The sequence below is a fragment of the Pavona decussata genome, unplaced genomic scaffold (genome assembly GCF_977016875.1).
Source record: "Pavona decussata unplaced genomic scaffold, jaPavDecu1.1 SCAFFOLD_101, whole genome shotgun sequence".
Lineage (NCBI taxonomy): Eukaryota > Metazoa > Cnidaria > Anthozoa > Scleractinia > Agariciidae > Pavona > Pavona decussata.
Genome location: NW_028145516.1, coordinates 108788 through 126943, shown reverse-complemented (window position 1 = coordinate 126943; position 18156 = coordinate 108788). Strand labels below are relative to the sequence as shown.

General features: G+C 33.2%; 1 protein-coding gene across 5 annotated transcripts in view; it reads right to left on the bottom strand.

Moving 5' to 3' along the window:
* The window catches only part of LOC146472144 (transformation/transcription domain-associated protein-like), a 155352-nt gene that overhangs the window by 69945 nt on the left and 67251 nt on the right, over window positions 1-18156 (bottom strand). For all 5 annotated transcript variants that reach the window (XM_085119858.1, XM_085119859.1, XM_085119860.1 and 2 more), the window contains exons 26-27: window positions 955-1049; window positions 497-605 (exon numbers count right to left, since the gene is read on the bottom strand). In XM_085119858.1, the coding sequence (XP_084975984.1) occupies window positions 497-605; window positions 955-1049 (204 nt within the window). The remainder of the gene's footprint in view (window positions 1-496; window positions 606-954; window positions 1050-18156) is intronic.

Below are 18156 nucleotides of genomic sequence, written 5' to 3'. Positions count from 1 at the left end.
TAGTTACAGGTTTTTCCTGTTTAAATTTAATTTCCGCAGTGTTTTTTCGCGCATAATAAATTTTGCAATTTTTTTTTAGTCACGGAAATTACTACTCGCAAAATTTTGTAAGAATACCTAAGGTACTTCTGGTACAACACAAATACGAAAACACAAGTGTCCTCATGTATCTATGTTGTAGGTTAAAATGATTTCAACCTAGGTTGATTTGTACGTCTGAAACAAAGGAAAACACAAATCAACCTAGGTTGATATCATTTTAACCTGGGATTCATTTTAACCTACAACATTTATACATATACAAGTATATATTAAGTGGCCGATTGCTTTACATGCCCAAGTTTATAGCAAAAGTTGTCATAGATAGCTAATCTACAGTGTAATCACTGAATAATTTTTTTTCAAAATGAGGGTGCATCCATGGGGCCCAAGGACACCCTTCTGGACAGAAACTGGATCATTTGAGGACAATGTGATGCACTTTTGTAGGCCTTACCTCCTCCAATGGACCTGAAAAGTGCCCTTAGCAGTAAGAAGTAATTATATGGCTCCTTGGATGTGCAGGCAAGCTCCATGGAACGATTTACAATCTCATGTAGATGAGGCTGAAACGTAAAAGAAAGACTGTAAAACAAAACAAAAATCCTAGACTACGGTATTCTTAGATAACACCGTGTGAAGCAAGGTTTTATCCATAAGGACATCTAAGTTCAGGGAACAGAAAGGATTTGTTTGCTTGAAAGAGAAAAATGCACTTAATAATGAGTACACGTTTACATGAATTTATAATAGTACTATTCCTTCAAGATTGTATAGGAAAACACCCATGCCTTTACATTCCAAATCCTTCCTTAAAGTGTTCCAAGATTTTCCAGTTTTTCATTGTCTGCTCATCTCCGGGATCTATACCGTGTCCTAAAAGTATAATTTAAACACTTACAGTAGCCACCCTACCTTCAACATTTGTTCATTTTCTGATGCAAAGAGAGATACTGAACCAAACACAAGCTTGAACAGCTTCAGATAAAGGTTAGAACGTTCCATGTTGGCTACAAATAGCAAAATACCACTAAAGAGTTAGAAGAGCAAGACCTCAAAATTCCACCATTATAATAATAAACCTGTCACCACATCAACGTAAAAAAAACCATTTTTTTGGTTTTAAAGTAAAAAGAAGAGAAACCACCAACAAATGTTTTATTTTAACCACTGGGCTAATAACCACCCAAAACTGTTTTATTTTCACTAAAAGGCTAATAACCACCAAAAACTGTTTTATTTTAACCACGGGGGTGAAAACCACCAAAAACTGTTTAATTTTAACCACGGGGCTAATAACCAAAAAAAACTGTTTTATTTTAACCACGGGGGTAATAACCACCAAAAACTGTTTTATTTTAACCACGGGGCTAATAACCACCAAAAACTGTTTTATTTTAACCACGGGAGTAATAACCACCAAAAACTGCTTGATTTTAACCACGGGGGTTATAACCACCAAAAACTGTTTTATTTTAACCAGGGGGCTGATAACCACCTAAAACTGTTTTAATTTAACCATGGGAGTAATAACCACCAAATTCTATTTTATTTTAACCAAGGGAGTAATCACCACCTAAAACTGTTTTATTTTAACCACGGGGGTAACCACCACCAAAAACTGTTTTCTTTTAACCACGGGGGTTATAACCAACAAAAACTGTTTTATTTTAACCACGGAACTAATAACCACCAAAAACTGTTTTATTTTAACCACGGGAGTAATAACCACCCAAAACTCTTTTATTTTAACCACAGAAGTAATAACAACCAAAAACTGTTTTATTTTAACCACGGGGGTAATAACCATCAAAAACTGTTTTATTTTAACCACGGGGGTAATAACCACCAAAAACTGTTTTATTTTAACCACGGGAGTAATAACCACCAAGAACTGTTTTATTTTAACCACGAGAGTAATAACCACCAAAAACTGTTTTATTTTAACCACAAGGGTAATAACCACCAAAAACTGTTTTATTTTAACCACGATGCTTCTAACCACCAAAAACTGTTTTAATTTAACCACGGGGCTAATAACCACCAAAAACTGTTTTATTTTAACCACGGCGCTAATAACCACCAAAAACTGTTTTATTTTAACCACAAACTGTTTTATTTTAACCACGGAACTAATAACCATCAAAAACTGTTTTATTTGAACCACGGAACTAATAACCACCAAAAACTGTTTTATTTTAACCACGGAACTAATAACCACCAAAAACTGTTTTATTTTAACCACGAGGCTAATAACCACCAAAAACTGTTTTATTTTAACCACGGAACTTATAACCACAAAAACTGTTTTATTTTAACCACGGAACTAATAACCATCAAAAACTGTTTTATTTTAACCACGGAACTAATAACCACCAAAAACTGTTTTATTTTAACCACGGAACTAATAACCACCAAAAACTGTTTTATTTTAACCACAGAACTAATAACCACTAAAAACTATTTTATTCTAACCACGGGGCTAATAACCACCATAAACTGTTTTATTTTAACCACGGGGCTAATAACCACCAAAAACTGTTTTATTTTAACCACGGAACTTATAACCACCAAAAACTGTTTTATTTTAACCACGGAACTAATAACCATCAAAAACTGTTTTATTTTAACCACGGAACTAATAACCACCAAAAACTGTTTTATTTTAACCACTAGGCTAATAACCACAAAACACTGTTTTATTTTAACCACGGAACTAATAACCATCAAAAACTGTTTTATTTTAATCACGGAACTAATAACCACCAAAAACTGTTTTATTTTAACCATGGGGCTAATAACCACCCAAAACTCTTTTATTTTAACTACAGAAGTAATAACAACCAAAAACTGTTTTATTTTAACCACGGGGGTAATAACCACTAAAAACTGTTTTATTTTAACCACGGGAGTAATAACCACCAAGAACTGTTTTATTTTAACCACGGGGGTAGTAACCATCAAAAACTGTTTTATTTTAACCACGAGAGTAATAACCACCAAAAACTGTTTTATTTTAACCACAAGGGTAATAACCACCAAAAACTGTGTTATTTTAACCACGATGCTTCTAACCACCAAAAACTGTTTTAATTTAACCACGGGGCTAATAACCACCAAAAACTGTTTTATTTTAACCACGGCGCTAATAACCACCAAAAACTGTTTTATTTTAACCACGGAACTAATAACCATCAAAAACTGTTTTATTTGAACCACGGAACTAATAACCACCAAAAACTGTTTTATTTTAACCACAGAACTAATAACCACCAAAAACTGTTTTATTTTAACCACGGGGCTAATAACCACCAAAAACTGTTTTATTTTAACCACGGGGCTAATAACCACCAAAAACTGTTTTATTTTAACCACAGAACTTATAACCACGAAAAACTGTTTTATTTTAACCACGGAACTAATAACCACCAAAAACTGTTTTATTTTAACCACGGCGCTAATAACCACCAAAAACTGTTTTATTTTAACCACTAGGCTAATAACCACAAAACACTGTTTTATTTTAACCACGGAACTAATAACCATCAAAAACTGTTTTATTTTAACCAGGGGGCTGATAACCACCTAAAACTGTTTTAATTTAACCATGGGAGTCATAACCACCAAACTCTATTTTATTTTAACCCATAACGCACCGTGCCGGCCAAAACCGGCCGTGATTTTGGCCTCATCTGCGCGCACTCCACGATTTGAGCCTACCTCCCCTAGAAGGGAATTTTTTGTCCCCTATTGTTCTCATTGTCTTCAGAAAGGACTGACCAATCAGAATCCACCTACTGCGCATATATTTTTAGGTCTTAGGGGGGCCCAGACAAAAGAGCTTTTTATCTTTAGGAATTGGTGTCCGATTTCAATTTTTGTTGCCTCGTGGGCCGCGCGGCTAAATTTTTAGTCGCCGATTTTCGCGTTTTCCGAAGGAAAACACACCTTTTCGAAATGGTAAATCGAAAGAAGAACTGCTAAGGAATACTCAACAGTTTCGACAGCGAAAATCCGAGAAATAACGGGGAAGAAATTGCGCTTCGAGTACGAATTGTTGTTTTATCCAGGCGACGAGCGAGCGGAGAGCTCAAATCATTATTCAGGCCACGGACTTTCTGCGAAATTTTAGACTACTTCTGGGAATTCAACAGCCAAAAAAATACAGGTTTGATTGTGAATTTGTACTGAAATACTATTCTAATTGACCGATTCTTTGTATTCTGAACAGTTTTTGCGAAATTATTGAGAAACGTGCCCCGCACAGGTCGATAAATTCGCTTCGAATTGGACTTGTTGTTCCTTCAAATCGCTTGCGCGTCGCTCGTCTTGCATTTATAATTATACGCGTTTCTTTCTAAGGCGTAAACAAAGACTTTTCTGAATAAATTTTTCATTTAGGAAAGCTTTCTGTGTGTTTTTCTTTCTATTTTCATTGAGAAAACGTGACAACTGTGTAATCTTGCGTAAACAAACACATGCTCTCGAGACGGATCCAATTTCGCCCATGTGACGCGCGGATCAAATTACATCGAAATTTCGGAAATTTTTACCTTCAAGTTTGTTTTTTGAAAAATCTTTAATTGGCAACTAGTGTATTTTATTCCATAATTAATAATTTTAACTATCTTAGACCAAAAGGGGTGTTGTTTTTTTTGCCCTGTAAGTTATGTATTTTTACTGCACATGGGTTAGGAAATAACCACTTTGCCAATTTTGCTGAATTTTGGAAAACCTCTGGAAACGGCTGGTGCTTAAGGGGTTAACCAAGGGAGTAATAACCACCTAAAACTGTTTTATTTTAACCACGGGGGTAACCACCACCAAAAACTGTTTTCTTTTAACAATGGGGTTATAACCAACAAAAACTGTTTTATTTTAACCACGGAACTAATATCCACCAAAAACTGTTTTATTTTAACCACGGGAGTAATAACCACCCAAAACTCTTTTATTTTAACCACAGAAGTAATAACAACAAAAAACTGTTTTATTTTAACCACGGGGGTAATCACCATCAAAAACTGTTTTATTTTAACCACGGGGGTAATAACCACCAAACACTGTTTTATTTTAACCACGGGAGTAATAACCACCAAGAACTGTTTTATTTTAACCACGGGGGTAATAACCATCAAAAACTGTTTTATTTTAACCATGAGAGTAATAACCACCAAAAACTGTTTTATTTTAACCACAAGGGTAATAACCACCATAAACTGTTTTATTTAAACCACGGGGCTAATAACCACCAAAAACTGTTTTATTTTAACCACGGAACTTATAACCACAAAAAACTGTTTTATTTTAACCACCGCGCTAATAACCACCAAAAACTGTTTTATTTTAACCACTAGGCTAATAACCACCAAAAACTGTTTTATTTTAACCACGATGCTTCTAACCACCAAAAACTGTTTTCATTTAACCACGGGGCTAATAACCACCAAAAACTGTTTTATTTTAACCACGGCGCTAATAACCACCAAAAACTGTTTTATTTTAACCACGGAACTAATAACCATCAAAAACTGTTTTATTTGAACCACGGAACTAATAACCACCAAAAACTGTTTTATTTTACCCACGGAACTAATAACCACCAAAAACTGTTTTATGTTAACCACGAGGCTAATCACCACCAAAAACTGTTTTATTTTAACCACGGAACTTATAACCACCAAAAACTGTTTTATTTTAACCACGGAACTAATAACCACCAAAAACTGTTTTATTTTAACCACAGAACTAATAACCACCAAAAACTATTTCATTTTAACCACGGGGCTAATAACCACCATAAACTGTTTTATTTTAACCACGGGGCTAATAACCACCAAAAACTGTTTTATTTTAACCACAGAACTTATAACCACCAAAAACTGTTTTATTTTAACCACGGAACTAATAACCACCAAAAACTGTTTTATTTTAACCACGGCGCTAATAACCACCAAAAACTGTTTTATTTTAACCACTAGGCTAATAACCACAAAACACTGTTTTATTTTAACCACGGAACTAATAACCATCAAAAACTGTTTTATTTTAACCACGGAACTAATAACCACCAAAAACTGTTTTATTTTAACCATGGGGCTAATAACCACCCAAAACTCTTTTATTTTAACCACAGAAGTAATAACAACCAAAAACTGTTTTATTTTAACCACGGGGGTAATAACCATCAAAAACTGTTTTATTTTAACAACGGGGGTAATAACCACCAAAAACTGTTTTATTTTAACCACGGCAGTAATAACCACCAAGAACTGTTTTAATTTAACCACGGGGGTAATAACCATCAAAAACTGTTTTATTTTAACCACGGGGGTAATAACCACCAAAAACTGTTTTATTTTAACCACAGGAGTAATAACCACCAAAAACTGTTTTATTTTAACCAAGGGAGTAATAACCACCAAGAACTGTTTTATTTTAACCACGGGGGTAATAACCATCAAAAACTGTTTTATTTTAACCACGGGGGTAATAACCACCAAAAACTGTTTTATTTTAACCACGGGAGTAATAACCACCAAAAACTGTTTTATTTTAACCACGGGGGTAATAACCATCAAAAACTGTTTTATTTTAACCACGAGAGTAATAACCACCAAAAACTGTTTTATTTTAACCACAAGGGTAATAACCACCAAAAACTGTTTTATTTTAACCACGATGCTTCTAACCACCAAAAACTGTTTTAATTTAACCACGGGGCTAATAACCACCAAAAAAAGTTTTATTTTAACCGCGGCGCTAATAACCACCAAAAACTGTTTTATTTTAACCACGGAACTAATAACCATCAAAAACTGTTTTATTTGAACCAGGGAACTAATAACCACCAAAAACTGTTTTATTTTAACCACAGAACTAATAACCACCAAAAACTGTTTTATTTTAACCACGGGGCTAATAACCACCAAAAACTGTTTTATTTTAACCACGGGGCTAATAACCACTAAAAACTGTTTTATTTTAACCAGAGAACTTATAACCACCAAAAACTGTTTTATTTTAACCACGGCACTAATAACCACCAAAAACTGTTTTATTTTAACCATGGCGCTAATAACCATCAAAAACTGCTTTATTTTAACCACTAGGCTAATAACCACAAAACACTGTTTTATTTTAACCACGGAACTAATAACCATCAAAAACTGTTTTATTTTAACCAGGGGGCTGATAACCACCTAAAACTGTTTTAATTTAACCATGGGAGTAATAACCACCAAACTCTATTTTATTTAAACCAAGGGAGTAATAACCACCTAAAACTGTTTTATTTTAATCACGGGGTAACCACCACCAAAAACTGTTTTCTTTTAACCACGGGGGTTATAACCACCAAAAACTGTTTTCTTTTAACCACGGGGGTTATAACCAACAAAAACTGTTTTATTTTAACCACGGGAGGAATTACCACCCAAAACTCTTTTATTTTAACCACAGAAGTAATAACCACCAAAAACTGTTTTATTTTAACCACGGGGGTAATAACCATATAAAACTGTTTTATTTTAACCACGGGGGTAATAACCACCAAAAACTGTTTTATTTTAACCACGGGAGTAATAACCACCAAGAACTGTTTTATTTTAACCACGGGGGTAATAACCATCAAAAACTGTTTTATTTTAACCACGAGAGTAATAACCACCAAAAACTGTCTTATTTTAACCACAAGGGTAATAACCACCAAAAACTGTTTTATTTTAACCACGATGCTTCTAACCACCAAAAACTGTTTTAATTTAACCACGGGGCTAATAACCACCAAAAACTGTTTTATTTTAACCACGGCGCTAATAACCACCAAAAACTGTTTTATTTTAACCACGGAACTAATAACCATCAAAAACTGTTTTATTTGAACCACGGAACTAATAACCACCAAAAACTGTTTTATTTTACCCACGGAACTAATAACCACCAAAAACTGTTTTATGTTAACCACGAGGCTAATAACCACCAAAAACTGCTGTATTTTAACCACGGAACTTATAACCACCAAAAACTGTTTTATTTTAACCACGGAACTAATAACCACCAAAAACTGTTTTATTTTAACCACAGAACTAATAACCACCAAAAACTATTTCATTTTAACCACGGGGCTAATAACCACCATAAACTGTTTTATTTTAACCACGGGGCTAATAACCACCAAAAACTGTTTTATTTTAACCACGGAACTTATAACCACCAAAAACTGTTTTATTTTAACCACGGAACTAATAACCACCAAAAACTGTTTTATTTTAACCACGGCGCTAATAACCACCAAAAACTGTTTTATTTTAACCACTAGGCTAATAACCACAAAAAACTGTTTTATTTTAACCACGGAACTAATAACCATCAAAAACTGTTTTATTTTAACCACGGAACTAATAACCACCAAAAACTGTTTTATTTTAACCATGGGGCTAATAACCACCCAAAACTCTTTTATTTTAACCACAGAAGTAATAACAACCAAAAACTGTTTTATTTTAACCACGGGGGTAATAACCATCAAAAACTGTTTTATTTTAACAACGGGGGTAATAACCACCAAAAACTGTTTTATTTTAACCACGGCAGTAATAACCACCAAGAACTGTTTTATTTTAACCACGGGGGTAATAACCATCAAAAACTGTTTTATTTTAACCACGGGGGTAATAACCACCAAAAACTGTTTTATTTTAACCACAGGAGTAATAACCACCAAAAACTGTTTTATTTTAACCAAGGGAGTAATAACCACCAAGAACTGTTTTATTTTAACCACGGGGGTAATAACCATCAAAAACTGTTTTATTTTAACCACGGGGGTAATAACCACCAAAAACTGTTTTATTTTAACCACGGGAGTAATAACCACCAAAAACTGTTTTATTTTAACCACGGGGGTAATAACCATCAAAAACTGTTTTATTTTAACCACGAGAGTAATAACCACCAAAAACTGTTTTATTTTAACCACAAGGGTAATAACCACCAAAAACTGTTTTATTTTAACCACGATGCTTCTAACCACCAAAAACTGTTTTAATTTAACCACGGGGCTAATAACCACCAAAAAAAGTTTTATTTTAACTGCGGCGCTAATAACCACCAAAAACTGTTTTATTTTAACCACAGAACTAATAACCACCAAAAACTGTTTTATTTTAACCACGGGGCTAATAACCACCAAAAACTGTTTTATTTTAACCACGGGGCTAATAACCACTAAAAACTGTTTTATTTTAACCAGAGAACTTATAACCACCAAAAACTGTTTTATTTTAACCACGGCACTAATAACCACCAAAAACTGTTTTATTTTAACCATGGCGCTAATAACCATCAAAAACTGTTTTATTTTAACCACTAGGCTAATAACCACAAAACACTGTTTTATTTTAACCACGGAACTAATAACCATCAAAAACTGTTTTATTTTAACCAGGGGGCTGATAACCACCTAAAACTGTTTTAATTTAACCATGGGAGTAATAACCACCAAACTCTATTTTATTTAAACCAAGGGAGTAATAACCACCTAAAACTGTTTTATTTTAATCACGGGGTAACCACCACCAAAAACTGTTTTCTTTTAACCACGGGGGTTATAACCACCAAAAACTGTTTTCTTTTAACCACGGGGGTTATAACCAACAAAAACTGTTTTATTTTAACCACGGGAGGAATTACCACCCAAAACTCTTTTATTTTAACCACAGAAGTAATAACCACCAAAAACTGTTTTATTTTAACCACGGGGGTAATAACCATATAAAACTGTTTTATTTTAACCACGGGGGTAATAACCACCAAAAACTGTTTTATTTTAACCACGGGAGTAATAACCACCAAGAACTGTTTTATTTTAACCACGGGGGTAATAACCATCAAAAACTGTTTTATTTTAACCACGAGAGTAATAACCACCAAAAACTGTCTTATTTTAACCACAAGGGTAATAACCACCAAAAACTGTTTTATTTTAACCACGATGCTTCTAACCACCAAAAACTGTTTTAATTTAACCACGGGGCTAATAACCACCAAAAACTGTTTTATTTTAACCACGGCGCTAATAACCACCAAAAACTGTTTTATTTTAACCACGGAACTAATAACCATCAAAAACTGTTTTATTTGAACCACGGAACTAATAACCACCAAAAACTGTTTTATTTTACCCACGGAACTAATAACCACCAAAAACTGTTTTATGTTAACCACGAGGCTAATAACCACCAAAAACTGCTGTATTTTAACCACGGAACTTATAACCACCAAAAACTGTTTTATTTTAACCACGGAACTAATAACCACCAAAAACTGTTTTATTTTAACCACAGAACTAATAACCACCAAAAACTATTTCATTTTAACCACGGGGCTAATAACCACCAAAAACTGTTTTATTTTAACCACGGAACTAATAACCATCAAAAACTGTTTTATTTGAACCACGGAACTAATAACCACCAAAAACTGTTTTATTTTACCCACAGAACTAATAACCACCAAAAACTGTTTTATTTTACCCACGGAACTAATAACCACCAAAAACTGTTTTATTTTAACCATGGAACTAATAACCACCAAAAACTGTGTTATTTTTCCCACGGAACTAATAACCACCAAAAACTGTTTTATTTTACCCACGGAACTAATAACCACCAAAAACTGTTTTATTTTACCCACGGAACTAATAACCACCAAAAACTGTTTTATTTTACCTATGGAACTAATAACCACCAAAAACTGTTTGATTTTAACCATGGGGCTAATAACCACCAAAAACTGTTTTATTTTAACCATGGGCCTAATAACCACCAAAAACTGTTTTATTTTAACCATGAAACTAATACCCACCAAAAACTGTTTTATTTTAACCACGGAACTAATAACCACCAAAAACTGTTTTATTTTAACCACGGGGCTAATAACCACCAAAAACTGTTTTATTTTAACCATGAAACTAATAACCACCAAAAACTTTTTTATTTTACCCACAGAACTAATAACCACCAAAAACTGTTTTATTTTACCCACGGAACTAATAACCACAAAAACTGTTTTATTTTAACCACGGAACTAATAACCACCAAAAACTGTTGTATTTTAACCACGGGGCTAATAACCACCAAAAACTGGTTTATTTTAACCATGGAACTAATAACCACCAAAAACTGTTTTATTTTACCCACAGAACTAATAACCACCAAAAACTGTTTTATTTTACCCACGGAACTAATAACCACAAAAACTGTTTTATTTTAACCATGGGGCTAATAACCAGCAAAAACTGTTTTATTTTAACCACGGAACTAATAACCACCAAAAACTGTTTTTTTTTAACCACGGAACTAATAACCACCAAAAACTGTTTTATTTTAACCATGGAACTAATAACCACCAAAAACTGTTTTATTTTACCCACGGAACTAATCACCACCAAAAACTGTTTTATTTTAACCATGGAACTAATAACCACCAAAAACTGTTTTATTTTAACCATGGAACTAATAACCACCAAAAACTGTTTTATTCTACCCACGGAACTAATAACCATTAAAAACTGTTTTATTTTAACCACAGAACTAATAACCACCAAAAACTATTTTATTTTAACCACGGGGCTAATAACCACCATAAACTGTTTTATTTTAACCACGGGGCTAATAACCACCAAAAACTGTTTTATTTTAACCACGGCGCTAATAACCACCAAAAACTGTTTTATTTTAACCACTAGGCTAATAACCACAAAACACTGTTTTATTTTAACCACGGAACTAATAACCATCAAAAACTGTTTTATTTTAACCATGGAACTAATAACCACCAAAAACTGTTTTATTTTAACCACGGGGCTAATAACCACCAAAAACTGTTTTATTTTAACAACAGAACTTATAACCACCAAAAACTGTTTTATTTTAACCACGGAACTTATAACCACCAAAAACTGTTTTATTTTAACCACGGCGCTACTAACCACCAAAAACTGTTTTAATTTAACCATGGGGCTAATAACCATCCAAAACTCTTTTATTTTAACCACAGAAGTAATAACAACCAAAAACTGTTTTATTTTAACCACGGGGGTAATACCCATCAAAAACTGTTTTATTTTAACCATGGGAGTAATAACCACCAAGAACTGTTTTATTTTAACCACGGGGGTAATAACCATCAAAAACTGTTTTATTTTAACCACGAGAGTAATAACCACCAAAAACTGTTTTAATTTAACCATGGGGCTAATAACCATCCAAATCTCTTTTATTTTAACCACAGAAGTAATAACAACCAAAAACTGTTTTATTTTAACCACGGGGGTAATAACCACCAAAAACTGTTTTATTTTAACCATGGGAGTAATAACCACCAAGAACTGTTTTATTTTAACCACGGGGGTAATAACCATCAAAAACTGTTTTATTTTAACCACAAGAGTAATAACCACCAAAAACTGTTTTATTTTAACCACAAGGGTAATAACCACCAAAAACTGTTTTATTTTAACCACGGAACTAATAACCATCAAAAACTGTTATATTTGAACCACGGAAGTAATAACCACCAAAAACTGTTTTATGTTAACCACAGAACTAATAACAACCAAAAACTGTTTTATTTTAACCACGGGGCTAATAACCACCAAAAACGGTTCTATCTTAACCACGGCGCTAATAACCACCAAAAACTGTTTTATTTTAACCACTAGGCTAATAACCACAAAACACTGTTTTATTTTAACCACGGAACTAATAACCACCAAAAACTGTTTTATTTTAACCATGGGGCTAATAACCACCAAAAACTGTTTTATTTTAACCATGGGGCTAATAACCATCAAAAACTGTTTTACTTTAACCACGGAACTAATAACCACCAAAAACTGTTTTATTTTAACCACGGGGCTAATAACCACCAAAAACTGTTTTATTTTAACCACGGGGCTAATAACCACCAAAAACTGTTTTATTTTAACAACAGAACTTATAACCACCAAAAACTGTTTTATTTTAACCAAGGACCTAATAACCACCAAAAACTGTTTTATTTTAACCACGGCGCTAATAACCACCAAAAACTCTTTTATTTTAACCACTAGGCTAATAACCACAAAACACTGTTTAATTTTAACCACGGAACTAATAACCACCAAAAACTGTTTTATTTTACCCACAGAACTAATAACCACCAAAAACTGTTTTATTTTACCCACGGAACTAATAACCACCAAAAACTGTTTTATTTTAACCTTGGAACTAATAACCACCAAAAACTGTGTTATTTTTCCCACGGAACTAATAACCACCAAAAACTGTTTTATTTTACCCACGGAACTAATAACCACCAAAAACTGTTTTATTTTACCCACGGAACTAAGAACCACCAAAAACTGTTTTATTTTACCTATGGAACTAATAACCACCAAAAACTGTTTGATTTTAACCATGGGGCTAATAACCACCAAAAACTGTTTTATTTTAACCATGGGCCTAATAACCACCAAAAATTGTTTTATTTTAACCATGAAACTAATACCCACCAAAAACTGTTTTATTTTAACCACGGAACTAATAACCACCAAAAACTGTTTTATTTTAACCATGGAACTAATAACCACCAAAAACTGTGTTATTTTTCCCACGGAACTAATAACCACCAAAAACTGTTTTATTTTACCCACGGAACTAATAACCACCAAAAACTGTTTTATTTTACCCAGGGAACTAATAACCACAAAAACTGTTTTATTTTAACCACGGAACTAATAACCACCAAAAACTGTTTTATTTTAACCACGGGGCTAATAACCACCAAAAACTGTTTTATTTTAACTCAGGGGCTAATAAGCACCAAAAACTGTTTTATTTTAACCATGGAACTAATAACCACCAAAAACTGTTTTATTTTAACCACGGGGCTAATAACCAACAAAAACTGTTTTATTTTAACGACGGAACTAATAACCACCACAAACTGTGTTATTTTAACCACGGGGCTAATAACCACCAAAAACTGTTTTATTTTAACGACGGAACTAATAACCACCAAAAACTGTTTTATTTTAACCACGGGGCTAATAACCACCAAACACTGTTTTATTTCAAGCACGGAACTAATAACCACCAAAAACTGTTTTATTTTAACCATGGGCCTAATAACCACCAAAAACTGTTTTATTTTAACCATGGAACTAATACCCACCAAAAACTGTTTTATTTTAACCACGGAACTAATAACCACCAAAAACTGTTTTATGTTAACCACGGAACTAATAACCACCAAAAACTGTTTTATTTTACCTATGGAACTAATAACCACCAAAAACTGTTTGATTTTAACCATGGGGCTAATAACCACCAAAAACTGTTTTATTTTAACCATGGGCCTAATAACCACCAAAAACTGTTTTATTTTAACCATGAAACTAATACCCACCAAAAACTGTTTTATTTTAACCACGGAACTAATAACCACCAAAAACTGTTTTATTTTAACCACGGGGCTCATAACCACCAAAAACTGTTTTATTTTAACCATGAAACTAATAACCACCAAAAACTTTTTTATTTTACCCACAGAACTAATAACCACCAAAAACTGTTTTATTTTACCCACGGAACTAATAACCACAAAAACTGTTTTATTTTAACCACGGAACTAATAACCACCAAAAACTGTTTTATTTTAACCACGGGGCTAATAACCACCAAAAACTGGTTTATTTTAACCATGGAACTAATAACCACCAAAAACTGTTTTATTTTAACCACGGGGCTAATAACCACCAAAAACTGTTTTATTTTACCCACGGAACTAATAACCACCAAAAACTGTTTGATTTTAACCATGGGGCTAATAACCACCAAAAACTGTTTTATTTTAACCACGGAACTAATAACCACCAAAAACTGTTTTATTTTAACCACGGCGCTAATAACCACCAAAAACTGTTTTATTTTAACTCAGGGGCTAATAAGCACCAAAAACTGTTTTATTTTAACCATGGAACTAATAACCACCAAAAACTGTTTTATTTTAACCACGGGGCTAATAACCAACAAAAACTGTTTTATTTTAACCACGGAACTAATAACCACCAAAAACTGTTTTATTTTAACCACGGGGCTAATAACCACCAAAAACTGTTTTATTTTAACGACGGAACTAATAACCACCAAAAACTGTTTTATTTTAACCACGGGGCTAATAACCACCAAACACTGTTTTATTTCAACCACGGAACTAATAACCACCAAAAACTGTTGTATTTTAACCACGGGGCTAATAACCACCAAAAACTGGTTTATTTTAACCATGGAACTAATAACCACCAAAAACTGTTTTATTTTACCCACAGAACTAATAACCACCAAAAACTGTTTTATTTTACCCACGGAACTAATAACCACAAAAACTGTTTTATTTTAACCATGGGGCTAATAACCAGCAAAAACTGTTTTATTTTAACCACGGAACTAATAACCACCAAAAACTGTTTTTTTTTAACCACGGAACTAATAACCACCAAAAACTGTTTTATTTTAACCATGGAACTAATAACCACCAAAAACTGTTTTATTTTACCCACGGAACTAATCACCACCAAAAACTGTTTTATTTTAACCATGGAACTAATAACCACCAAAAACTGTTTTATTTTAACCATGGAACTAATAACCACCAAAAACTGTTTTATTCTACCCACGGAACTAATAACCATTAAAAACTGTTTTATTTTAACCACAGAACTAATAACCACCAAAAACTATTTTATTTTAACCACGGGGCTAATAACCACCATAAACTGTTTTATTTTAACCACGGGGCTAATAACCACCAAAAACTGTTTTATTTTAACCACGGCGCTAATAACCACCAAAAACTGTTTTATTTTAACCACTAGGCTAATAACCACAAAACACTGTTTTATTTTAACCACGGAACTAAGAACCATCAAAAACTGTTTTATTTTAACCATGGAACTAATAACCACCAAAAACTGTTTTATTTTAACCACGGGGCTAATAACCACCAAAAACTGTTTTATTTTAACAACAGAACTTATAACCACCAAAAACTGTTTTATTTTAACCACGGAACTTATAACCACCAAAAACTGTTTTATTTTAACCACGGCGCTACTAACCACCAAAAACTGTTTTAATTTAACCATGGGGCTAATAACCATCCAAAACTCTTTTATTTTAACCACAGAAGTAATAACAACCAAAAACTGTTTTATTTTAACCACGGGGGTAATACCCATCAAAAACTGTTTTATTTTAACCATGGGAGTAATAACCACCAAGAACTGTTTTATTTTAACCACGGGGGTAATAACCATCAAAAACTGTTTTATTTTAACCACGAGAGTAATAACCACCAAAAACTGTTTTAATTTAACCATGGGGCTAATAACCATCCAAAACTCTTTTATTTTAACCACAGAAGTAATAACAACCAAAAACTGTTTTATTTTAACCACGGGGGTAATAACCACCAAAAACTGTTTTATTTTAACCATGGGAGTAATAACCACCAAGAACTGTTTTATTTTAACCACGGGGGTAATAACCATCAAAAACTGTTTTATTTTAACCACAAGAGTAATAACCACCAAAAACTGTTTTATTTTAACCACAAGGGTAATAACCACCAAAAACTGTTTTATTTTAACCACGGAACTAATAACCATCAAAAACTGTTATATTTGAACCACGGAAGTAATAACCACCAAAAACTGTTTTATGTTAACCACAGAACTAATAACAACCAAAAACTGTTTTATTTTAACCACGGGGCTAATAACCACCAAAAACGGTTCTATCTTAACCACGGCGCTAATAACCACCAAAAACTGTTTTATTTTAACCACTAGGCTAATAACCACAAAACACTGTTTTATTTTAACCACGGAACTAATAACCACCAAAAACTGTTTTATTTTAACCATGGGGCTAATAACCACCAAAAACTGTTTTATTTTAACCATGGGGCTAATAACCATCAAAAACTGTTTTACTTTAACCACGGAACTAATAACCACCAAAAACTGTTTTATTTTAACCACGGGGCTAATAACCACCAAAAACTGTTTTATTTTAACCACGGGGCTAATAACCACCAAAAACTGTTTTATTTTAACAACAGAACTTATAACCACCAAAAACTGTTTTATTTTAACCAAGGACCTAATAACCACCAAAAACTGTTTTATTTTAACCACGGCGCTAATAACCACCAAAAACTCTTTTATTTTAACCACTAGGCTAATAACCACAAAACACTGTTTAATTTTAACCACGGAACTAATAACCACCAAAAACTGTTTTATTTTACCCACAGAACTAATAACCACCAAAAACTGTTTTATTTTACCCACGGAACTAATAACCACCAAAAACTGTTTTATTTTAACCTTGGAACTAATAACCACCAAAAACTGTGTTATTTTTCCCACGGAACTAATAACCACCAAAAACTGTTTTATTTTACCCACGGAACTAATAACCACCAAAAACTGTTTTATTTTACCCACGGAACTAAGAACCACCAAAAACTGTTTTATTTTACCTATGGAACTAATAACCACCAAAAACTGTTTGATTTTAACCATGGGGCTAATAACCACCAAAAACTGTTTTATTTTAACCATGGGCCTAATAACCACCAAAAATTGTTTTATTTTAACCATGAAACTAATACCCACCAAAAACTGTTTTATTTTAACCACGGAACTAATAACCACCAAAAACTGTTTTATTTTAACCATGGAACTAATAACCACCAAAAACTGTGTTATTTTTCCCACGGAACTAATAACCACCAAAAACTGTTTTATTTTACCCACGGAACTAATAACCACCAAAAACTGTTTTATTTTACCCAGGGAACTAATAACCACAAAAACTGTTTTATTTTAACCACGGAACTAATAACCACCAAAAACTGTTTTATTTTAACCACGGGGCTAATAACCACCAAAAACTGTTTTATTTTAACTCAGGGGCTAATAAGCACCAAAAACTGTTTTATTTTAACCATGGAACTAATAACCACCAAAAACTGTTTTATTTTAACCACGGGGCTAATAACCAACAA